This window comes from Heterocephalus glaber, unplaced genomic scaffold (genome assembly GCF_053883595.1).
Source record: "Heterocephalus glaber isolate CG9 unplaced genomic scaffold, H.glaber_assembly_v1.0 deba00001463, whole genome shotgun sequence".
In the NCBI taxonomy this organism is placed as follows: Eukaryota; Metazoa; Chordata; class Mammalia; order Rodentia; family Bathyergidae; genus Heterocephalus; species Heterocephalus glaber.
The window spans coordinates 6,866,235-6,891,642 of record NW_028258310.1 but is presented as its reverse complement, the minus strand read 5'-3'; the positions used below and the strand labels follow the sequence as shown (position 1 = coordinate 6,891,642).

The 25,408-nt window shown below is 37.5% G+C and overlaps 1 protein-coding gene across 1 annotated transcript in view; it reads left to right on the top strand.

Annotated features, from left to right (window-relative positions):
* Positions 1-25,408, top strand: part of Fbn2 (fibrillin 2) — a 247,670-nt gene that overhangs the window by 183,985 nt on the left and 38,277 nt on the right. Inside the window, exons 26-41 of the mRNA XM_004854441.4 lie at positions 1,085-1,213; positions 2,377-2,502; positions 4,546-4,671; positions 5,108-5,230; positions 5,375-5,500; positions 5,792-5,917; positions 7,761-7,883; positions 10,627-10,749; positions 12,392-12,517; positions 17,115-17,237; positions 18,920-19,042; positions 21,124-21,285; positions 21,955-22,023; positions 22,476-22,601; positions 23,644-23,769; positions 24,326-24,478. Coding sequence (XP_004854498.2) covers positions 1,085-1,213; positions 2,377-2,502; positions 4,546-4,671; positions 5,108-5,230; positions 5,375-5,500; positions 5,792-5,917; positions 7,761-7,883; positions 10,627-10,749; positions 12,392-12,517; positions 17,115-17,237; positions 18,920-19,042; positions 21,124-21,285; positions 21,955-22,023; positions 22,476-22,601; positions 23,644-23,769; positions 24,326-24,478 — 2,010 coding nt within the window. The remainder of the gene's footprint in view (positions 1-1,084; positions 1,214-2,376; positions 2,503-4,545; positions 4,672-5,107; positions 5,231-5,374; positions 5,501-5,791; positions 5,918-7,760; positions 7,884-10,626; positions 10,750-12,391; positions 12,518-17,114; positions 17,238-18,919; positions 19,043-21,123; positions 21,286-21,954; positions 22,024-22,475; positions 22,602-23,643; positions 23,770-24,325; positions 24,479-25,408) is intronic.

Below are 25,408 nucleotides of genomic sequence, written 5' to 3'. Positions count from 1 at the left end.
AAGTTGTCCCTGCTCCACCATGGGGTTTATTCTGTGTTTCTCTATGGCTCTTTCCACCAGATACCAGACACTGACAGATAAAAGTAAGAGAATTAACATGTATATTATTAGCTGCTTCACTCTACCAACAAGATTTGAAGTACTTATATTTTTGACAATTCAGCCAGTGCTTGAAAGACTGAGACCCCCCAATTGAACACACACAAGTTATCCACTGACCTACTTTTATGATGAAAAATCTTCAGAATTAAATTAATAAAAATAAAGAGACTGTGGCAGAACCGTTTTTCCATTGTAATAAAAATATTTTAAATGTATATTTTCCTAGGTATATTGTATAGACCTGATTTCTGGGTTGAAAAATCTCATGGGCCAGAGCGATTTCTCAGAAAACTGTTTTTGAGAGTGCAGATACTGCTATTGAAGATTCATATTTACCAAAATGTATGAAATGTGGCAAACACAAGAACATTGTTTTTCTTTATTTTTTGAAATTTAGTTCAGTTCTTCATATCTGATGTGTCCCATAAACACAAACAAGGGCATCCTCCATGCCCTGCCGTGTGTGTGTGTGTGTGTGTGTGTGTGTGTGTGTGTGTGTGCGCGCGCGCCCCCCCTTGGACCAGAGGTCAGTTCCCTGCTTCTGCCTGCCTGGAGGCTGCCTCCCTGGGCTGCTCAGAGGGGTTCCATCCCCACAGGCTGCCCGTGGCCAGTGTGGCAGAACCAGCAGCGCCTTCCCGTCAAGCATGAGGCTTCATTCCCTTGGGCACTGCCTCCTCAATTGACCCATACACAGTTGTTGCTTGGCTCATTCTTCAGCTACTATGTCTGAGCCACAAAGAAAAATCCACAATTCCAGAATACCTAAAAGCCAAAAGACACCACATGCCTGTTGGCTGTGACAGTTTTGGCAGTTGGAGAAAGGAATGTGAATACAGCCCATCCCCTCCTATCCAACCTCCTTCTGCCTTTATGCACTCGAATGCAGCACCTTACTTGAAGACCAAATCCCTGTTTCCAGCCTTCAAGCCTTCTTAACTTACTCTGTCTTCTCTGTTTATTTCTCTTAAACTACGTGATTTAGACATCGATGAGTGCAGGATCTCCCCTGATCTCTGCGGGAGTGGGGTCTGCGTCAATACCCCCGGCAGCTTTGAGTGCGAGTGCTTTGAGGGCTATGAGAGCGGCTTCATGATGATGAAGAACTGCATGGGTAAGTGTGGTCGGCGCTCCCCGCCAGCCTGGGCCCCAGGTCCAAACAAGCTCATTCACACCACCTCTGCTTGTTTCAAGAGTTGTGAACAGCATGCTTTTCGAGGAAGTGGGGTGAGAGAGAAAAGAGATTTAAATGTTAGACAGGAAATCTGATCCTGGACAGCTCTCAGGAGGCCCAGTCTCTGGCACCTTCATAGCAGTGAGATGCTGAAACTGAATTCTGTTTATTCATAGAAACAGCACACAGAAATATTACTCAGAAGAGATTCATTTAGAATGGATGGCATTGTGTGGTGGCCCCAAAATTTGTACAGTGGACCCTTGAGTCACTAACTCAATTCGTTCCTGAGGGCTGGTTGTAACTCAAGTTGGTCAACTGAAAGCTCGGGCTCCTCTACACAGCCTTTAAAATCTCTGTCCTGTATACAGGCTGATCTGTGTCCTTAGAGAGACATTGGCCCAGGATTTCTCAGTTAACCCTACACATGTAATGTTCCTGCCGGAGCTCTTTAAGTGTTAAATCTGTATCTGAGGCCATCTGGACGCAGAAGTGACCGGCATTCGGGTTGAAACTCAAGACTTTGGTCATAAGTTAAAACTAAAATTCTGGTCGTAACCCAAGTTGTTCTTGTTCATATGTCAGGCTGGTCATAACTGGAGGATCCACAGTATTTTGTCATGCTAATCCTATGTGATTTCCCTTATTTGTGCAGTATTACAAACTTTTGTGTTATTCTCAACCTTTTAGGCTACTATTTCATTTTCAGTGATTTATAAGAATTATAAAATGTAGTCAGTTATGAGTCTCAGATTTTCTTCACATTGCTTATGGATATGGACCCCAGAGTAACTGCCAATAATATATGATATCCTGAGTCTATGGTGAGGTAAAGCAAAGATTGTCTATTTCTACCTCTTGTATATCTTCTTATTTTGTACAAATAAATCTCTCAATGGTTTATTATCTTTAGGAGTGGAATTTTTTAGAGTTTTCATATAGATGGTAGAAAAAGTGAGGAGCTGAGGAGTGCATATCCTCCCTGCAGTTAAGGTTATCTCTTACAGTTGGGTCACACACCTCAGGGAGATAATCCCACGCTATATGTGCTGAACATTTTTTCCTCAGAGTTCTTTAATGGATCTCAAATTTTTACCTTTCAGACATTGACGAATGTGAACGTAACCCTCTCCTTTGTAGGGGTGGCACCTGTGTGAACACTGAGGGCAGTTTTCAGTGTGACTGCCCACTGGGACATGAGCTGTCACCATCACATGAGGACTGTGTGGGTGAGTTGGTCCCACTTGGCACAGTGGGCAAAAATGAGGAATTTGAACCAATTTGTTTTACTGGAGTATGTGAAATCTAGTTTATTACAAGTTGAAAATCCAGACCAGATTCAGGCTGTCTTCACAGGAACTTCAGTGGGGTACTGAAGTGATTGGCCCTTTATGATTACAGCACAAGTGGCTGGTCCCTGTGTAAAGGACCCTGTGCAGGGCTGTATAGCTCCCTCTATCCTGCAGGTAGGATGGGACGGGTTCGCTACCCAGAGCTACTCCGGGACTGCTCACCTGTGCATGTACTTGCCATGTGTATCCTCTCCCCTGCAGCTCCCTCTGCCCGCTCAAGCAGAACCCACCCAGTACCCTGTGTCTGGGTTTGTTGTATGTTAGTATACTGGCTTTCCAACTTTGATTTAGCCAGTAAGCATTTTCTTCACAGGAACTCTTCCTTGAAATTGTAAAGCAATAAAACAGATTACAATAGAGCAGTTCACATGCCACCTTTTAAAAATAATTTGGGCACACTTCCCCAGTACACATATATTTATTTACAAGCCGTATATTTTTCTGTGCTAATAAATGAGGTGAACTTTTTAAAAATCAATTTTATTGGTACATTTTAGATATACACTATAATGACATTCATCATTGGAAATTTGCACCTTTACATAGTCTTTCTTGGTTCTTATTTTTCCCCCTTCCCCTGCCCTCCCTTCAACCCCTCCATCTCTCCCTATTTAGAAACACTTTGTTTCCATTTTTCACTTTTCTCATATTAATTCCATTCCCTTCTTTCCTTTCCCCTACCCCTCCCACTTCCCCTTCCCCTTTGCCCCATTTCTTCCTATTTCACATTATCTATTATACATTTGATTAAATTTATTATACATTTTGATTAAATGAACTTTTAAGTCATGGATTAAAGAGGCATTTTAAAAGGATGACCTAAAAATGTTTTTAAATAATTTTATTTTAATAGCAGTACAAAAGCTTTTTCACCCTGGCAGTAAATATTTATTCATGGTTGACTATATTATGATATAGTGATGCAGGATTATCTTTCTAAGTTCAGTTTATTTTTGTTACTTAGTTTTCATTAATCTTGTAGGTGAAAAAAGTACCTACCCCTCAAAGGTACAATAGACAATGTAAAGTATATGTATACATTTCTATGTGAATAAAATATATTCTTCATGATCATAAGCATAAATCCATATCACATAGTCTTTGCAGTAATTTTGCGAATTTCACGTGAATTTTTTGTTGTATCTGATCAGTGTACATTGTTACAGTTTTTAACTTACATTGTGTCTGACAAACTTGTGTGAGGAAATGGGTCACTCTGCCATTTTTCTAGTGTTCTCTTGTGGTTGCAGAATCTGTACTAGTTTATCCTAGCAATCTTTGCATGGGGTTTTAAAAAAGGTTTCTGCCTATCTTTATAAGGGTTTGTTTATTTTAAAAAATAGGCAGTATGATCTGTAGATCCCCCTACCCAGACATAAACATGGTACAGTGGAAGCAAATTAACAAGTGAGAGCCTTATTGTCATGCTTGTTTGTAGAACCAGCTTCTTCCCTCAGGATAGTTCAAGTTAAAGTTATGTAGGTAACACTTCCCCAGCTAATAAAAACCACGTGAATGTGCCTGTGTAATTTCATAAATAATAGTAAGCTTCATTTCTAGAATGGGCTATATCTGTGTTGTCTGATTTGGTAATCAGTAGCCATATGTGGCCATGTAATTTTAAATAAATGACATTTAGATCCTGAGTCATTGTATCCATATTTTAAGCACATATGGCTAAGTATTGAGCAGTATAGATAACAAATAATTGGATCATTATAGAAAGTTCTACTGTGTCCAGCACAGTTGTCAGAAGAAATAATGGAAATAGATATTCCAGCATTTTCTTGAAACACCCCAGATCATTTTACTTCTCCCTAAAGTACATACACCCTTTTGGGGAGCACTGTTCCAGTGAAGTATATTTGGTGTTAGTGATTTGATTATTACATAAAACACTTATTCTGTGTAATTTTATAGATATCAATGAGTGCTCCCTGAGCGACAACCTCTGCAGAAATGGGAAGTGTGTGAACATGATTGGGACCTATCAGTGCTCTTGCAATCCTGGATACCAGGCCACGCCAGACCGCCAGGGCTGTATAGGTAAGGGGGGGTGGGCATGCAGGTATGAGACTTGTATTTTTCAAATCATTTAGGAAAACTTCTGGCACTGAATCTACATTGAAGCCTATGAGAGTCCTTTGTCCTAAAACTGAATCTACAAATGAGGGCAAACTTGCAGTGTGCCATTGTGTTGGTTTTTCAGAGGACTCACTGGTCTTATCTACAAAGTGCTCTGAACCTCCATAGTTATATTTCTGAGTCCTTTAACCTTCAGATACTGACATTAAATTGATTACAGCCTAAAAGGAAGTGAGAAGACGTAAGAAATCCTAGTAGTACAGTGCTGAATTGACACAGATCATAGGGAGAGAAATCCAGCACCATTTAAGCATCATCTGTTTAAAAAGAATAAAAACTTATCTTTTTGCTTGAGGAAGAAGGCCAGGCAAGTAACATGGTTGCATTGTTTCTGCAGACATTGATGAGTGTATGATCATGAATGGGGGCTGTGACACGCAGTGTACAAACTCGGAAGGAAGCTATGAATGCAGCTGCAGTGAGGGCTATGCCCTGATGCCAGATGGGAGGTCCTGTGCAGGTACAGAAAAGGAAACCTCAGACCCTATACATTTACTTAACTTTCTCTTACAAATATGGCTGCAGATATTGCTGAGTAGAGCTATTTGAGATTGATAAAAGGTGGCATCCTTCTTTTTATTTGACATTAACTTCATATCCTCAGATATTGATGAATGTGAAAACAACCCTGAAATCTGTGACGGTGGCCAGTGTACCAACATTCCTGGAGAGTATCGCTGTCTGTGTTATGATGGCTTCATGGCTTCGATGGACATGAAAACATGCATTGGTGGGTATCATGTCCACTATACATATGTGGACATGAAAAGAGGAAGGCTTTTTCTCTTGTTACTTTAAAATTTCAAACCATGGTCTTAGAACTATAAAATCTGAGAAGCGAGAATCATTTGAAAATAATTTCTCAAAGACACACAGCATATTCATCTGCAATGCAATATTTTACAAACGAATTATATTTTAAATTTTATCTGTGGTATTATAATGTTTATTTTTTAAAAATAGCTTTCAAATTACTATAATCAATGAATACTAACCAAGATATTGAAAATGGATTTTCTAGATGTTAATGAATGTGACTTAAATTCAAATATCTGCATGTTTGGGGAATGTGAGAACACCAAGGGATCCTTCATTTGCCACTGTCAGCTGGGTTATTCAGTGAAGAAGGGAACCACAGGATGCACAGGTGAGTTTCCAGCTTGTGCGCTCTTTGTTGCAGCTTCTTGGAAGATTCTTCTTCATTTCCTTCCTTTCTTTTCTCTTTCCATTTGCTTTTGGCTTCTCCTCTCTTTGCCCAAATTGCCTCTCTCTTTCTTTTGTCTTCATTTTCTTCCTTTGTTCACCCCATCCTCTTGTTCCCTTCCTTCACTAGTTTCAGCCCTTGCACACAGGTGGGGTTAGAAGGTGTCAAGTTCAAGGTTTTGAACCACATGTTCCTCAGTGCTCATTTTAAGGCCCCTGTTTTGCATTTTTCTCAAAGCAGGTGGTGAGGGGTTTAGGGTGCAACATGGCCCTTAGGCTAGCCCTTCTGAAAAACGTCAAGTAACAAAAGGAAGTGTACTGTGCATTGTCACCACTGTCAGGGTTAATAAGAAACCAATAGTGTGTTTGGATGTGCTGTTTCAGCTGCTACAAAGTGCAGCCAGTGAACTAAATAGAACAGACTTCTTATGTTATACAAGATTTGGGAGAAATCTGCTTGGTCTATGTGTGCATATATTTGTGCGTGTGTATATTTAACATATGTATACACATGTGTCATTGAACAGTGGGGATACATTCCAAGACATGGTTAGCTGATTTCATTGTCATGTGAACGTTATAGAGTGTAATTACACAGACTAAAATAGCAACATCACTAGGTAATATAATGTTATGAGACCTCCATCAGATATGTGGTTTGTCACTGACCAAAATGTTCAACCGTCCATGACTGTATGTGTATATATGTGTATATACATGTAACACATATGCATATGAGTATGCATAAGCGCACTTGAATAAAAACATCTAGTCACTTTCCAGGTAACATTTCCAGGGAACATTATTCTAAGCTCTAAAATAAATAGAAAAAAGTGCACACCTACATGATAGTTGTCAGAAACAATAAATATTGTGTTGATAAGTGATTATGTAATTTTTAAAAGATGATGAACTACTACTTTTAAAAGAAAGTCAAGCTTGTTCTTGTCTTCATGAAAAATAATAAATATTAATAGAAAGGACTAGCAGAGTCCCATTTGGAAGTAAAGTTTCTCTTGACAGCTATAATCTGATATCTTCTATGTGGAGTTTTGTCTGGACCTTTTCAGGGAGTGGGCAACAGCTGCTATATCTCACCCTTCTGGGAAGTGACTGACGATTTCTTTTAAGGAAGGGTTTTTGTGTCCTGAATCGCAAACCTGGGGTTTTGTATCAGTCAGTGCTCACTAGAGAGATGGATTTAATGCAAGATATATAAATTTAAGGATTTACAAGGCAGGCCTACAATGGCTGCCTGTAGGTCGTGTGTGGGAGAGTGCAAAGGGCTATCTGTGTTCTGGGGATCCACAGGATCCAGTAGAAGATTGAAGGCCTGGAGCTCACTGTAGAGTCCAGCACAACTCCTATTCAGGAGGCTGAAGGGGCTGCGCTGGAAGGCTGAAAAGTCTGCACTGCCAGCTAGGAAATGACAGAGATGACGTCCACCATGAGGACTAGAGCTCCTCCAAAGAAACCAAAGCGAGTCTTCTTTCTTTGTTTCCCTTTTATACCATTCAGGTGACAAGCCTACCCAGGCTGAGTCATCTGTCTTCAGTAAATCTCCTCAGCCACACCCAGAACTATGCTCATCCAACTTAGTTGGGCATTTCTTGCTCAAGTTGACACAGTTAACTGTCATAGGTCTAAAATAATTAAAAATAAAGTGATGATATTTTCTCTAAACAGCTCCATTTTTACTTTAAAAATTTACCTATTCAGAAAGATACTTGGAAGTAGAAACAATTAACTTTCAGCTTCTCTTTTTCTGATTAACTGTGGTTTCTCAGATGTGGACGAGTGTGAAATTGGTGCCCACAACTGTGACATGCATGCCTCCTGTCTGAACATCCCAGGAAGCTTCAAATGCAGCTGCAGAGAAGGCTGGGTGGGAAATGGCATCAAATGTATCGGTGAGTTTGCAAATGTAAATATCCTTTGCTAAGGCACAGAATTCTTAAGAGTTCTTGTCTGCACAGCTGTTAACCCACATACACAAATAGGAATGTACTTTTCACTTTCATTTATTCTCTTGTAAATCAAAGGCTGTCTTTAGTTGCAGGGATAATTTCTGACTGAGATCTCCCTTTAGCCTTAATATAAGTGGTCAAATTGCAACAGGATGCCTTCTGATTTTTCATGCATGATGTTCAGTAAAACTTATTTAATGTATAGCTGGTAATCCAAACAGCTGCATGAGGAAAAATGACTAATACGTTTTTCTAGTCTTTTCATAGAGTAATCAGTAAGATTTAAAACTCAGTGAAAGAAATGGAGGAAACCAAACGTTTTTTCAAATAGCCTTAACTGTGTAGTAAATGGCCAATGCTAGCTTCTTACTAGAAAATAGAATTTGTCTTTACAGGAAAATCTAAGTGACTTGTTAGATTCAAGAAATCTGATTTGAAGAAAGGAGAATAAAGGAAGCTATTTCCCCAAGTTCTGTAACTCCTAAGCCAGGGTCCAATAAAAAGTCTTTAATAGCAGTGAGGCAAGGTACTGGATTCTATCTGGGTGCCATTCACAGGGCTGTTCGGTGTTTTTAGTATTTTGCATGCCTTAACAATAAAGCATTTTTCCAGCTGGTAAGAATTATCCAGGTCAATTTAGTAAAGAAAGCAAGCTGAGCTGCCCTCCCCATGATGATTCTTCATTAAAAGCTTACAGCCCTGTAGTAAGGATTAAAGAACCATCTCACATCTCTTACCAAAGATATAAGTTACTTTGAGTGTGCATTTTTATCCATTTAAATGTTTTCTACTTGTTGAATATTTACAAGCCAACTACAGGATGTAAATGTTGTTTTCAGACAGCTTTGCTGTGTAACATCCTAAGGTAGCTTCATTAAGCTTACAAGCAGTCTTATTTGTAGTATAGCCATCTCTGTGGCATTACTCTCACAACTTTATAGCCACACCCTCATTTCCTTTTCTCTGGTCTTTTATGTCTACTGTTTTTAACTCTCCTAGCCTCCCTCTTATGTGCTTTTTGCCCATGTGTCACTGATCAACTATCTCAAGACAGCCTGACTAGTACAAGAGATTTGACAGTGTCTCAGCGCCTGTGCTCCCAAATGTCATCCAAATCCATCCTTTCTTTTCCATCTTCATTCTTCTGCTTAATCTCTCTCTCCCTGTTTCCCTCCTCACTTTTCTGTCAGATGCTAAAAGAACGCCCCCATATGTTTGCTCTTTTTCTCTTTGATCTCCATGCAATCTATTCACAGAGAAACAGCAGGAAATTTAAACCACAGATCTGATTTTTTCACACTTGTCATTTTTAAACTATTGAATTTAAGAAAAGACCCAGTTTCCTTTTCACAGCTTGCCTATGGGACCCCATGCAATGCCTCCACTGTATTTCTAGCTTCATCTTCTACCACCCCGTGTCTCTCACACTGTGACTTGCCAATCCAACCTCCTCTAATTTCTTGGTCACTCTATCATCATTTTGCCATCACTGGAACAGAATACTTGACACCTGCAGTTTAAAGGAGGAGAGGTTTATTTTGGCTCTAGTTTTAGTAGGTTCATTCCATGGCTCTCTGGCTCCAAGGTAGAAGCAGCGTGGTGGAAGGACACTGCAGAGGAAAAGCTGCTCACCCCATGGGCGGCCAGGAATAAGCAAGAGCAGGGGCAGGCAGGGTGATAGATACACCTTCAAAGGCACATGCTCAGTAATGCATCTATTTCAACCAGGCTTCACCTTCTAACAGCACATTAGCTAGGGATTCATTAAGGCATCAACCTACTGATGAGTATAGTATCTCATGATACAAATACCTTAAAAGCCCTGTCTCTTGAATACGTGAGATTTTGGGGGGACATCCTAGATCTAAACCTTCATAGTCACATCAAGTAATTTTTCTCCTCAGTGTCTTTATGAGTTATTTATTCTGCAACAAATACCCTTCCCTACTTCTGTTCACTGAGCTAACTCTTCTTCATCACTGGGGTCTGAAGTTCATTAAAAATTACTTCCTCAGTGGAACATTCCTTGTTCCAGCACTCCATAGATACTCTTTTACTCTCTCTTTGCTCCTTATAATTTTCCTTATGTGCAACTAATAGTATTTAATTTTTTTCGATGCTTAACACCTGTCTTTTCCACTAGATTGTGGACTCGAGAAGGTCAAAAATCATATCTTGGTTTTCTCATGTATAAAATAAGCTTGAAGGGCCAGGGATTAGCTCAGTGTCACCACACCTGCCTGGCAAGTGCAAGTTCCTGAGTTTGATCCCTGATACCAAAATAAATTAATGAATGAAATAAAATAAAATAACCTTGAAAACTCTAGGCCAATTTTCTTGCTCTGAGATTCATAGTATTTTCAGATTTGATCCTTTTATTAGTGATAAAATTCACTCTTAATAAAAATCAGAATAAAACCTAACACTGATTTTCTTTTAACTCTTAGTTGATTAGATATCAACAAAATGTTTGATTAGATATCAAACAAAATGTTTGAAGTAATACTTTTGGCCCATATTTGCAGTATGGCCATTTTGCATTATGATTCTGAGATCTATGACCCTACAGATATACTAAAACAGTTCCATTTGGCCAGTTTATTTTTTAAATTAAGGCAAATCAGTCTTTCTAGGTGTTGCCCATTTTCATTTCTGATCTTTCTTGCTATGTTCTCTTGGCATACAGATCTGGATGAATGTTCTAACGGGACCCACCAGTGTAGCATAAATGCTCAGTGTGTGAACACCCCAGGCTCGTACCGATGTGCATGCGCTGAAGGTTTCACTGGAGATGGCTTCACCTGCTCAGGTGAGTGGCTGTCCTGCAGTGTGTGCCAGTGTGGCTATCATGGAACACTATATGTACTTTCCCTTTGCAAAGAAAGCTGTAGTTAAGGAAAACTAAAACAACTTCCTCTGTTTTTATACTTAGAACAAAAATATCTTTTTTGTACATTGAACACAAAAACCTGAATATCTTCCAGAGTATTGGTGAAAGTTTTAAAATAATGGCATTTATTATTGTCATATACTGTTAATAATTATCATTCTGTCTTGCTCATTTACAACACAATGGTAAAAAAACTACAAGCTTTGTCTGGGTCAGACCACCTGGTTTCCAGTCTAGCTTATGCCGCTTACTGCCAGTATAATCCTAAGTAATTTATTTAACCTGCTGGTTTTAGTTATCTCATTTTAAAATGAGTATAGTTACAAAAATACCATACCTTTTTTTCTCTATCACTAAATGGATATAGGAAATCTATTCTGCTCTTATAGATAGGATATAAAATCTTTCAAGCACCGCTATATGATGTATTTGTTCAAGTATCCTAGCACTGGAAGGGTTAAAGTAGAATAACATAAAAGTAAAGGACTTTTAAAAACATCATAAGAGCACAGTAAGTATTTGCTGATACTTAGCTTCTCTTCATTCTACATTCTTTGAGAATAAAACAGTGTCTCATTACATACTTCTCTAAGACTAAATCATCTTCTGGACAGTAATATTTGGTACTTTTTAGTCTGTCAGATAGTTGTTTCTCAATTGATTTTCAGTAGGTACTTTAAACTTATAATTAAAAGACAGTAATTTTTTCTGATTATTGGTGTCAAAAATTCAGACTCATCATTTTTAAATGCTTCTTTAAGAAAACATGTTTACTCAATTTTTAAGCTTTCTTACTTTGAAGCCTTAGCTATTGCATCTTTCCCAGCTTTTCCCAGTGTTGTGGTGCCAGGGAAAGAGCATGGCTTTGGAGTTAGACACATCTGCAATCAGAACCCGACTCAGCCAGCACACTAGCTCAGCTGGCTTGGCTGCTCTGGACCTCAGGTTCCAACCCTCAGAATCTCACAGGACTGGTGACTCGATGAAAAATGCACAGCAGGCCATTGGCACAATACTTGGCCCTCAATAAATGTCGATCTCTGTCCTTCTCCCCTTTATTGCCTCATAGAATTAAATAAATCATCTCCAAGGTCTATGAGTAATGAATCCCTGCTTGTATAATTAAAATGGAAATATTTTCATAAGACCAAAATAACATGAAATTCCCATCTCCAGAGTGTCCCTAATTTGATTCAAAGTACTTGAACTAGTGAAAGCACAAGTTGATTTCAGATGAATGAGCATCCTTTTAACATGGACCCTAATATTCTTGGGTGAATTTAATGATATTAAACACTGATACCTCATCACATTGGCATTAAAGAGAATGAAAGCAAGTATGAGAGATATCTGCTTTAGTCATGCTGCACTTCCATTTAAGGATGTAAGTTAAATAGCTCTGCCATCAAGTTGAATGCCCTTGTGTAGGTAAATGTAATTGTTCTTTCATGTTAATGAGCACTAAGTCAAGCCAGTAAAACTGATTTAGTTTTAGAGCAAAGGGAAAAAATGTGCCGTAGAATCTGGACCTTAATAGAGACATAAGTTACTTCTTCCACAGATGTTGACGAGTGTGCAGAAAACATAAATCTCTGCGAGAACGGACAGTGCCTCAACGTCCCTGGTGCATATCGCTGTGAATGTGAGATGGGCTTCACGCCAGCCCCGGACAGCAGGTCCTGCCAAGGTGGGTCAGCAGGATTCCGACCCATTCTCATGTTGGACCAGTCTCAGCAGGGAAACCACACAAAGGGTTTGAGCAGGCCCCACATGGAATCAGACACATAGCACAGGCTGCACATATAAGAGTCACTCGTTTAAGCGTGGACTATTTTGCAGAGGGAATAATGCTGAGGGCAGCTTTCATCTCATGAAGTTTTCCTGGCTAAGAGCCAATAGTTGGAAGTTTGGCTCATTTTTTTTTTAACCATTTCTTTTTTTTTTTAATCACTAAAGTGAATGACATGTGGCAAAGCTATTGAGCTTTTTTATCTATTACCTACCCCAATCTCCACTACTTGACTGTGTTTATCAAAATCCTAAGTAGCTCCATTTTGGTACTTACATTTTTATTTGCATCTTCTGTGTATGTCTGGGGCTGGAAACCTTCTTAGGGATTGAAGGGTTTCACTAGTGCATGATAGTAATGTCTCCTTCAAGTTACAGTGTCATCCCACTTTCCTAGAAATGGGATTTTGTGTCTAGTATTATATCTTTCCAAGAAAAAGAATTTGGATTTTCTTTTAAATTAGAAACTCAATTCACATTACATATTGTTTGGGCCATCAGTGTGTTATGGAGAGTACAATATCAATAAAGAAAGGAAAGAAATTGAAAATAATTGATCATAATTTATGAAAACCTTTTTTCAAAAGAAAGAAACCTCAGTCTAACTGATAAAATGAAGACCGATTATAGTCTCCATATGCTAGAATCTAATCAGATTAATAGAAAGGCTGAGTTCCAACACACACACCGTCACATGCATACTCATCAACATCAAACACAAGCTGTACATCTTAAGAGGATCAATGTAGAGCCTAACTCTGCCCCACCACCAAAAGTGGCACTGAAGAAAGAAAGTGTGCCTAAAACATCATGAGGTTTTCATATATACCCACCAGTATGGATTGAATCAGGACAAAGGAGTAAAGAGTAGGCTCTGGAGAAGATGATATTCAACACTTGACAGCATCTCTGCTTCTACATTGACTTGGTAGATTCAATTGGTAGACTGGGCAGAGTCTAATCTATTTTATACTAGGTAATTGCAGAATGAGCTACGTTTTTTCCCAGCTTTGAAAATGTGAATCAGTGTGTATAGGGAATTACATAATTTATCATCTACGTCAGCTTGACAAAGACCTGGAAAAGGAGCAAGTCAACAGTAGCCAAACACTTGCCATGATGAATTTTTTATACGTAGACAAAATTTCCCCTCCATAAATTTATTCTTTAATCTGTAGCATAAACCCTTCTAGAGCTCTTCCCCAGATCACCCCCCAAGGTGGTGCTAAACATCTTCACTTTTAGTTTTCTCATATGTCACTCCCTTTTGGAGAAATCCGCAACTAACAGGACAGCTGAGGGCAGCTGTCATTCACCCATACTTAGGGTCATTCACAGGACATTCACCCATACTTAGACCCGCTGCTCCATTTGGGAGAACACTAGCAGTTGAGGCCCCTAAAATGTAATTCCTTGGCTCTGCTCCTTTTTCTTTGTTTTTGTCTTCTCTTTGTACAAGATCTAGCTCATTTGGATAGTTTTACTAAATCTACCATTGAATTCCTTGATGATTTCTCATGTTAATATACATATATGCCCCTCAGAACTGATCCTCTGATCCACATTTTCCACTCAGCATCTACTTCTCAACCAAATTCTCAGAATTTCTGTAGAGTCCCTAATATTGCTGGGGTTGGCCATTACCCAGTAGTCTCCACCAAAATGAGGGCTATAAAACCAAAGAAACTTCCCCAGGGACAAGCTCAGACTTTAAATGGGAATGCCTAGCCATAGACTATTTAGCATACTGCTCAAAGAACGCAAAAGAACAGGCCCATCAGCAGAGAGCACCTGGAGCCCAGTGATGTTACTCCCATCCATGCACACCTTTTTCTTACCTTAGGAAATGTCAGGCTACTGAGTAGCAGCTTTAATGAAATCCCAAACCCAGTCTGTCTTGCAGTTAGAACCCTGATAAAGAAGGAGAGATGTCAAGAAACTATCACCTAAACAGCATCAAAGTGAATAGAAATTCTTGGAAGTGTGGACCAAGTAGTATTAAAGAAGCTGAAAATAATCTAAGGTTTTCAGGGATCCTATGGGGGAAAAAAAGAAAAGATCATGGAAAAAAACAGATAAAGAATTAAATCAGAATGGAAGAAAAAATCCAAGGAGCAAAAAGCAAATTTTCCCTGAGTTTATTCCATAGATGACCTTATTAAAAAAATGATTAAACAACTTCAAAGACAAAATTAAAAAACAGAATGAATATTAAAAAGAAAATTGATGAGGCAGGGGAGACAAGAAATTGAGACCAATACAGCAAAATTAGAGAACCATTAAGTAGAAACAGAAAAAATGAGAAGAGATCCAGATGAAAATGTGATTACTACCATAGAGAAAGGACTTGAGATAAACTTAGTGACAAAAAAAGAAAAGAGAATCTATTACAGAAAAAAAAAAAAACCATAGACATCAGTACAATTGGGACCTCTGAAGTGGAGAGCCCAAGAAATTGAATAGGAAAAACTGTTAAGCACCCAAGCATTGTCCTGAAATAGAAGAAAAATCTAAATGTACAAAAATACCAAATTATAAGACAAAAACTCGTACTTAATATATTTGTCAGCCTTGGTCATAGGAAAGGATTCAAGACTCCAGATAGAAAAGGAGCCTTAAGCTCCACGGAAACATTGAATACCAAAAGACATTGCAAAAATGCCCACAAAATCCTGAGGAGACACCTGACTGAAGATTCCTGTACCTTAGTAGTGAGCTAATTACAGACACAATACACAGAGTCTCATGAGAGACGTAATTCAGGGGAATTACCTTTGTTTTCACAGGGGTCCTACTTTCTTGGGGGTGGAGGGATAATCCACCATGAGACACAGCCAATCAAGAAATAGAATGTTGAAGTAAAATTAGAATTAATTGTTTTAAGTAAAGAATTATCGCTGAACAGTAGAAATAATGGCAAACTGCCATAAACATTGAGAAAATGAAAATAATATAAATAACAAAGATAAAGAGTTGGAATGATATATGACTGTTAATTTACATTTGAACTTTGGCATCAAGCCAAATAATAAATTTTTACTATTTTTTTACTTTTTAACATTTAAAAAGTATTTTGGAAACTATTGAGATAATGAAAAATCTGACACGTAGAAATTCCCTCACTTTGCTGTCTATGAATATGCATACAGGAATATCTATGAATACATCAGTGTTTATTCTGTGTGACTGAAAACATTTTTGAGCAATCTTTGGTTGTGTTATGTTATTTTCTGTATGGTTTGTTGTCTATTGCTTTTTTATCAATAATTTTCTGTATCACCTGAATTTTTGAGTGTCAGTTTTATCAAAGAAAGACAATATTCTTTTAAAATACCTTACTTTATACAACTTTTCTAATTATCTTTTTAGTGGAAAGCATTCCTAATAAACTCATTTTAAAGTAAAATGCGTATTTGGTGAGATAATACCATTCCATTTTCACTTCTTACAGATTGAGTTATACTCTAGCTTAGTGAATCTTTGCTCATTCTCTTTAGAGAATAATTTTATTGCCCCTGCAAAAAGAAAGGCACCTTTGCACATCAGTTGAACTCTTAAACATGATTTGAACCCTACCTTAGATCTAAGATAGTTGAAACAAACTATTTTAATTATTGTGCATGACCAGAAGACCCTTTCTGACTTAAGATAGAAATGTCCCAAGATAGCAGTTCAGAATGGTGTGGATCACTAGCCTAGAATGACATTTGTGGCCTGGATTCTCAGAAAATTAAACAGTTTATGTATAAAAATACCCATCCTCTTTTTATGAGTAGAAATACAAATTATTTCTACAACTGTACGCACCACATGTATGCCTTCATTTTCATGGGTGAGGAATGATAAATTCACATTGATTGACCTTGGATTAAAGTCTCATGGAAAATTTTTATAAACTGAATTCCTAGTTTTAATAGAGATATTTTAAGAAATTTGTAAGAATATGTGGAGAATGGACCATCTTACCTCATGGCATTAAAACTGAACTCTTTCCCTGTGTATAACTAACTTTAGGATAAGAGATGAGATTACAAAATGAAAAACTAAAAAGTAAAAGTTAATTTTAATGATGTCTTTAATATTTTTAAATTGTTAAATATTTTTACTTTAATTTACCAATTATAAGATATCTGATATTTGCACTAATTTTTAGAATCTTTGAGTTTGTTTTCATGTTTAATTTTTTACAAGTTCATACCTTTGACATGTTTACATTTAGTTTTTGTGTTTTATGATTTAACCCAGCTCTTGTTTAAGTATATTGTAATGCAAAACAGTTAAAATATTAAATATTCGTTTTATCAATAAAAAGATTTTTTTATATCTTAGTTTTATAGATAAGCATTAGTTGTTTTCTATTTACATTACCTGTCTAATCAAAGGAAAACAAATTTTTACTGCATATAAACATCTGAAATTAGAAAAACTCAATGTTATATAGTAAATTAAAATTTTAAAATGCCTTTGTTAAGAAGATGATTTTTTAAAATCTTCAGATATTGATGAATGCTCCTTCCAAAATATTTGTGTCTTTGGGACATGTAATAATTTGCCTGGAATGTTTCACTGTATCTGCGATGATGGTTATGAACTGGACAGAACCGGAGGGAACTGCACAGGTATGGCCAGTGAGGGGCTTGGTGTGTGCTGATCAGTTGAAGTGAATATTCTATGCTAAAGTAAAACTGCTCAGATTTCTGCATAGCCAATCTGTGCATTAGCTTATGCATTTTTCTGAAAAAGAGAATTACAGTCTGAGGCATTTATTTTTAATTACAGAATTGATCTATTTAGGTAACAGTTTAAATATCTAACATGAAATTAATAAAGTATCTATATATGTGTTTGCTAAGTGTGTGTACTATAGATGTACACACATAATAGTGATAGAAAAATATGGTGAGTGTTTAAATAAAAAAATTATTACAGTAAAAGATACATTGCCATTAAACCCTCAGAATACCTACCCCCTTTCTTCAGACACACTTATTCCATCATTCTTGTAGCTTTCTGAAGCAGTTCTAGAAACCCTCATTTGGAAATATGATCAAAAATACAGTGAATCTCCAAATTAATTTCCACAGTGGTTGCACCAGTCTGCACTTCACCAACAATGGAGAAGGGTTCCTTTCTCCCCACACCCCCGCCAGCATTTGTTATTGGTTGATTTCTTGATAGCAGCCATTCTTTCTGGGGTGAGGTGGAATCTCAGCATTGTTTTCATCTGCAACTCTTGAATGACCAGTGATGTTGAACATTTTTTCATGTTTATTTGCTACTTTTACTTCTTTGTCTGAGAAATGTCTGTTCATTTCAGATGCCTATTTTTGTACTGGGTCTTTAAATTTGGGGGGTCTGATTTTTTTAAGTTCTTTATATATTCTAGATAGTAGACCTTTGTCTGAGGAGCAGCTGGTAAAAAATTTTTCCCACATTGTAGGTTGTCTCTTAGGTCCCTTGGTGGTTTCTCTTGCAGTGCAGAAGCTTTTTAATAAGATGAGATCCTGGAGGGTTAAGGGAAAGAAAAAATTGAGAGAAAAGGAAAAATTGGAAACAAAGTCTCTGTAAATAGGGAGGGGTGGAGGGGTTGAAGGGAGGACAGGGGAATGGGGAAAAAATGAGAACCAAGATATATCATGTAAGGGTACAAGTTCACAATGATGAATGTCATTGTATACCTAAAATGTGCCAGTAAACTTAATGAAAAAAAATACAGTGAATCCTGCCACCAGATGCCGATCAAAAGGTAGGTATGTAGAAAACCTCACTCTGTGTCTTCATCTACCTTATTCATCAGATCTGGCACCTGTGACATCTGGTTCTTCACCAAAGTCAGAATGACCATGAAAGGTAGATGCTTTGAATTAATTCAGGACTCTGAGGCAGCCACAACAGCACAACTCAAAAAATAACCTCTTCAGAAAGCAAAAAGAACAATAGAATAAGTGTGTTCAAGGGGGGGCGGGGTATTTTGAGGATAATTAATGGTAATGTGTCTTTTACTGTAATATTTTTTATTTAAATACACCATATCTTATATCTCATATAATTAAGCAAATAGTAACATAATTAAACCTTATTTATGAAAGATATTAAATGGTAGTGTCATAAATACTGTGTGCTTGACTGATGGAACTTATTTTAGAAATGTACAGGAAGTTAAGATCTCTCTTTCATTGTGCTGAGTCTTTCCTAATGATCTTTAATTTACGAACATGCAAAAAAATCCATGAAGTTTTTGGAACAGCAGTATGGCTAGAGAAAGTAAAGATACTAATGCAGGCGTTTTAAATGTTCATAGATATCGATGAGTGTGCGGACCCCATCAACTGTGTCAATGGCCTGTGTGTCAACACTCCCGGTCGCTATGAGTGTAACTGCCCACCCGATTTTCAGCTGAACCCTACAGGTGTGGGTTGTGTTGGTAAGTAAAAAGCTATCTGAAGTGAACAAACAGCATGATACACTTGAATATGTGAACTCTTGGCAATAAACTGTTATGTGTGTTTGATACAATTAATTTTATTTTATTTTATTTTTTTGTTTGTTTGTTTTTGGTACCGGGGATTGAACTCAGGACCTTGCACTTGCATGGCAGGGGCCAGAACCACTGAGCTAAATCTCCGGCCCCATAATTTAAGTTTGTTTGTTTTTATTTATTTATTTATTTATTTTTTGGTACCGAGGATTGAACTTGGGTCCTTGCACTTGTGAGGCAGGTGGCAGAACCACTGAGCTAAATCCTTGGCCCATGATACAATTAATTTTAAAAGAAAATAATCCCTTCTTTTAAGAAACAATAGATTATTTGAAATTTATGAATCACAGTTTATAAGGAAGAATCCAGAGGACTATTTATGGTATAAGACCTTTAAAACCAAGAAAATACAGTATAGAAATGAATTAGCTATGATTAAATTCTTGTTAAAATTACTAATAAAGTTGTGTTCACTACTGTATCTTTTTTCCTTCTGTCAGTTACCCTTTAATTAGTTAAAAACCTGACAAAGGATCCATAGATGTAGATGGTAAATGATGATAACAGTTTTTAGTGAAAGCTAAAGTACATGCAAAATCTGAACCAGCAGTTCTTCACCTGGTTTTATATGCCAAAGATATTAACTCATAGGCCCATGTACAGACATGAGTAAGATATTTATTGCACTGTTATTTATGGCAACAGAGACTTTGAAACTGTTTTTGAAGAGTGGACAGCTAAAGAAAGGGGGCAACTGGTCACGAGGGTTCACTAGATGTTCACAAAGCAAGGCATTTGGCAAAAGAGAGATGAAGGAAGGGCAAATAAATGGGACCAGTCATTGACTCACTTCTCTGCATCCAGAATTTGTGACAAAAAACAAAACAGAAAAATGACGAAAAATAAAGTAAACCAGTAAGTAGCCCAAGTGATTCTAATGTGTAGCCAGGGATGAAAATTACTTTGTAGAATTACACAGCCCTTTGGTAAGGACTTTGGATTTTCCCTGGTTAAGGTAAGAGGCTATTGTAAAGAAATATTTATAAAGTATTACTGTGGCTGTGGAGGGAAAAGTAGGTGATAGTTGGGTCAAGGACAGAAGTTGAGAGGGGAGTTGGGAGACTGCTAGCATAGCCCAGGGAAAGGGATGATGAATTCAAGAAACAGTGGCAGAGGTGGGCAGTCATGATTATTCAGATATATTCTGAAGGTAGAGTTGACAGACCTTGTTACTGGGTCGGATAAGGAATAATAGAAATCAAAGATGACATGAAGGCTTAGGGTCTGTGCAACTGGAGAAATGGATATGGTCATTTATTGAAAATGCTCCCTAAGACTGGGGAAGAAAGAAGTAGAGCAGATCATGTATGTGGAAGAAAAAGTAGCAAAAGTTTACTCTTTAGACATGTTAACTTTGAAATAGCTATTTGATATCTAAGAGAAAAAAATCAAATAAACGGTTGAAGGGTCAAAAATTCAGGAGAGAAGTGAGAGATAGAATTCTAAGTTTGAGAGTTCTCAGGAAAAAAAAGTAGTACTTCAGGCCATGCCATCTAGTTGATAACCATAAATAGGGACAAGAAAAAGTATGAGATTCATTAATTCATTAAGGAAGAGAGGTCTAAATTTATTACAGATTGTCTCTTTCAAAACCTGCAAGGCTCATTATGCAACTGAAACCAAACCATGAGAGGATGGAGATGAGGAGGAAAGAAAAGAGATGAGATATCAAATGTTCTTTATATGACACATAGCTTTACACTAACCTGTCCTAAGTTTGTCTCCATCTTATTTCTGCCAGGAGTATATGGAAATACAATATATAGATTGGTAAACATTGGAAAGTCATAAACTTTCCAACGACTCAATCTTGAAAAGCTTTAAAGGAAGAGGTTGTTTTGTGCTAAAGATTTAGATGAGCCTTCCATATTAATGTGTAAAATTTGAAGTGTATCCTTTGCGTATCTTTTCCCTAAGAAATTCTCGCCATAGCAAGGGCGATTTTAAACTCCTTTGTTGCTTTGCAGACAACCGTGTGGGCAACTGCTACCTGAAGTTTGGTCCCCGAGGAGATGGGAGTCTCTCCTGCAACACGGAGATCGGGGTGGGCGTGAGCCGCTCCTCCTGCTGCTGCTCTCTGGGGAAGGCCTGGGGAAATCCCTGCGAGACTTGCCCCCCTGTCAATAGCAGTAAGTATGGAGCCAAAGACAAGGAAAGGAACACACTCGAGGATTTAAAAACAAGTCACCCCTTTAGGGCTGGGAGCAGAGCCAGTGGATGTGGGAGTGGAATTTGGACTATTTTCAGTGATTGTGTGAAACCAGCCAAATATAAAAGGAATTTGAATTCCTCTCTCCTCATTGTTTTTCATGATATGTTTGAAAGAACAATGTTTAACCACAGTCCAGTATGAATGGCAATAATATCATTTCTCCACAGTATCAAAGATGAAGGCCATTCCCGGTTCTTCTCAGAGGTTATTAGTTCAGGTTCATAGGTGGGTCACATTCCTGAAGTCAGTCACAGAATACCTCAAATTGAAACATGTGTCTCTGTATGCACATGTGTACCACATAGTCTTTTAGTTTTTATTTACTAGTCAAGAAAGTTGTGATATGAATGTCTGTGAGGGAATTTTCCCTTTAAAAAAAATGGCTTTTGTTATTTTAGTGTATGGATCATTTATGAACAAATTACCTTTTTTCAAGTAAACTGTAATACGCATTTGAAAAGACAATGGGGAAAATATGGATACCTCTACTAGGATGGATGTTGTGAGCCTCGCAGTTGCTGAATTCTTGTGTCTGGTCTCAGCCATTTGGACACTGACATCAAATCTCTTCTTCACTCTTTTGCAGCTGAATATTATACCCTGTGTCCTGGAGGTGAAGGCTTTCGACCTAACCCCATCACAATCATCTTAGAAGGTGAGCCCTCACCTAGGTTTAAATAAAGAGTTTGTTTTAGAGAAGAGGTGGTACGAAAGTTAATATGGAGCAATCCTACCAAGATTAGTGAGATTATCAATGGGCTATCAATTACTAGAATATTGAATGTCTACTTTTATCACGAATGGTAAGAGTGGATAATTCACTGTGGGGATCTGAAACCTGCTTCTTCTGCAGAGTAATGCTCCTTTCCCATTGCCTACAACTTGAATCATCCCCAACTTGCTTTTATCACTGTTCTCAGGAAATGGCAAAGTTCTGTGGCAAAACTAAGAAAATCCAGGGTCAGAATGAACCCACCACCCAAGTTCATCTATTTGGATGCATAAATGTCTGTGGGTCTTACAAGATTAGGCATGTGAGGGCTCTGGTATTAGACCTTGTCTCTCACAGTGGTGCTTGTTGCATGTGAACTGTCTCTCCCTCTGTAGACATTGATGAGTGCCAGGAGTTACCAGGTCTCTGCCAGGGTGGAAACTGCATCAACACTTTTGGGAGCTTCCAGTGCGAGTGCCCACAAGGCTACTACCTCAGCGAGGAAACCCGCATCTGTGAAGGTAAGGTGCACCAAACCTGCCCTTCATGGCAAGGGAAGAGGCACAGCCTCACATTCTTCCCAGGGATCTGTTGAAATTGCTTCTTAGCTTTATTTTGTTCATATCAATGTTGCTGCTGTCTGATGATAGATGAATTTATGCCTCACTTGTTATAATTTACTATTATTTTTTGACAGTTGATTAGGTATAAATGGGGGAAACGGAATAGTGTGAAAACATACAATTATTAGTGTAAATATTGACGAGGTTTATATTTTATGTAGTAAAGTAGGTAAGTTTACATATGAGTATTAATATTGTTCCATATTTATAATACTGGACGTGATATGAAGTTCAAAGATTGGGCAAATCCTTTTTTGCTTCCACTGTCACTTCCCACCTGGCACTGTGACTCACCCTTTTAGGAACCTGTCTCGCCTCTCGCCTGTGGTGGAGGCTTCGGTGGGGCTCCTGGAGACAAAGTCCATTTCTTACTCGTCTCTGTCACTGCAAGTTCTGGCTTGCAGTAGAATGTCAGCATTTATTTGTGGAATGAATGAATGCTTCTTAAAATGAGCAACTAAACATAATGATTTCTGTTAGAACCTTTATTTGGAAACATTAAATAAATACATCTGGAGAAAATGTGACTTAATAAGGAAAACAACCAGCAGCTTACCCCGCTTCTAGATTCCCTGAAGAGGTATTGATTTGAATGGAACTACAAAGATAAAGGCATTCAGTTTTAAATTAGCATTAAAAACTTAGTTTAAATAACATAAGAGAAAAGCAGGCTTTAAGGGAATTCCACTTGAAAAACATATGATTATTTTTGCCACTTTAGAATAATGTCTTTGTGTAACTTAGAATTTTTTAATATTGAGAACCTTTTTCTTTTGAAGAAAGATATACTTGTGTCATATAAATCTATATCTTGAGATATTTTCTTTATCTCTAGGTTTTATATAAATGAGGAATTGCCTACGCTGTGTTCAGTGGTCTAAATAATAATACATTCATAGAAATACCTTTATCAATTCATAGATGTTCTTGTCTACTGCAGATATCGATGAGTGTTTTGCCCATCCTGGCGTGTGTGGGCCTGGGACCTGCTATAACACCCTGGGCAACTACACCTGCATTTGCCCACCTGAATACATGCAGGTCAACGGGGGCCACAACTGCATGGGTGAGCAGGGGTCTCTGAGATTCATTAATGTGGGCGCTGTTGTTAACTTTGCACACGAGGCACTGCTGTATCAGAATTACTATTCAGAATGTTTAGGAATTAAATCTTCATGAATGAATTGTTACAGAGCCCTATAAACTATTGATTCTGTGTCAAGTTCTTGACCTTTGGCTTTTATAGTTATGTTTTTAACCATCTAAAGAAAAAACTTTTCACTAGTTATATATTCTTAAATGATTTTAATTGTCCATTTATATGAACTGAAAATTATACAAGAGACCATATAAAAATTAATGCTTTTTAAATTACACGCTTTTTGAGTAGAGAAATACAAAATTTTCACCCTGTAAAATTATAAATGAAAACTTCTGTCTAAAAATAGGAGAGATGTTAATCTAAAAATGATTTACCAGCTTACAGAGCTTCTTTAAGATGTCTGTGAATGAGAGAAGTTTCTCGATTACATTAATGACAACAGTTTGATGTATACAGGCTTACAGGCTTCCTTGCTGTTTCCTGATATGACTGGCGAGCTTATTTGTTTTCCTCTATGTAGACATGAGAAAAAGCTTTTGCTACCGAAGTTATAATGGAACCACTTGTGAGAATGAGTTGCCTTTTAATGTGACAAAGAGGATGTGCTGCTGCACATACAATGTGGGCAAAGCATGGAACAAACCTTGTGAACCGTGCCCAACACCAGGAACAGGTAGGCACGCTGCTCGCTCTGCTGCTGCAGGCTGGGTTGGCAATGCACACATCTGCATCACAGTAGAGTAAAAGTCAGCTGTACCCAAACCAGAGACACTCAACTCTGAAAACATTTGAGCGTACTATCTAGCTCAGTTTCCCAAGCAGCCCTCTTTGAGAGTCCACCACTGATCTCTCAGACACCTTCACATCCCAAAAATAGACTTCATTGCTAAAATGGTTAGCATTTATAACATTGGTCCATTTAAACTCTTACCTTTTATCATACAGTCTTTTACTGATTTATTGGTTGAACAAGTATTTAATGAGCAACTATTGTGTCACAGTATTAGACACAGAAAATACATTTTGATAAAATAATTTAAAAGCCATGAAATTCATTGTTTTTTAAATTCAATTTGGAAAAGTATATTTGATGAGCACAGTTTTACGTAGTTTGTCAAAATGTTACTTACGCTTTCTATCCCTAAGACTTAAGTAAAGTTTTAGGCAGAAAAAAGAACTTGCCTTTACATGGTAGTATTTTTCTCATAAGCATAAATTCATTTGAAAGAAAAAAATGAAAGATAAACAAACAAAAGCAAAAACTACTTGTCTTAAAATTGTCACCCACGCATGTTCTTTTGTGATCTAGAGAGTGGTAAAGTTTAACACGTGAAATACTAAGAATTGAATCAATAGGACAAAGAAGTAGTAATTATACATTTGTTACCAAATAATGCTTGTGTTATACATACTTAAATATATCATTTAATGTGATGCTGAAATAAATTTAAGAAGTGTTGAAGTGACACATGAGCCTTTATCAAAGTGGCTCAAATTCAGCGATCAAGTGGCTTTTTCTTAGCCCTGTTTTGACACAGTAAGTTTCCATAAAATTACATAAGTTCTTGTGATTCTCAGTTTTAAAACTACAAAATTAGAAATT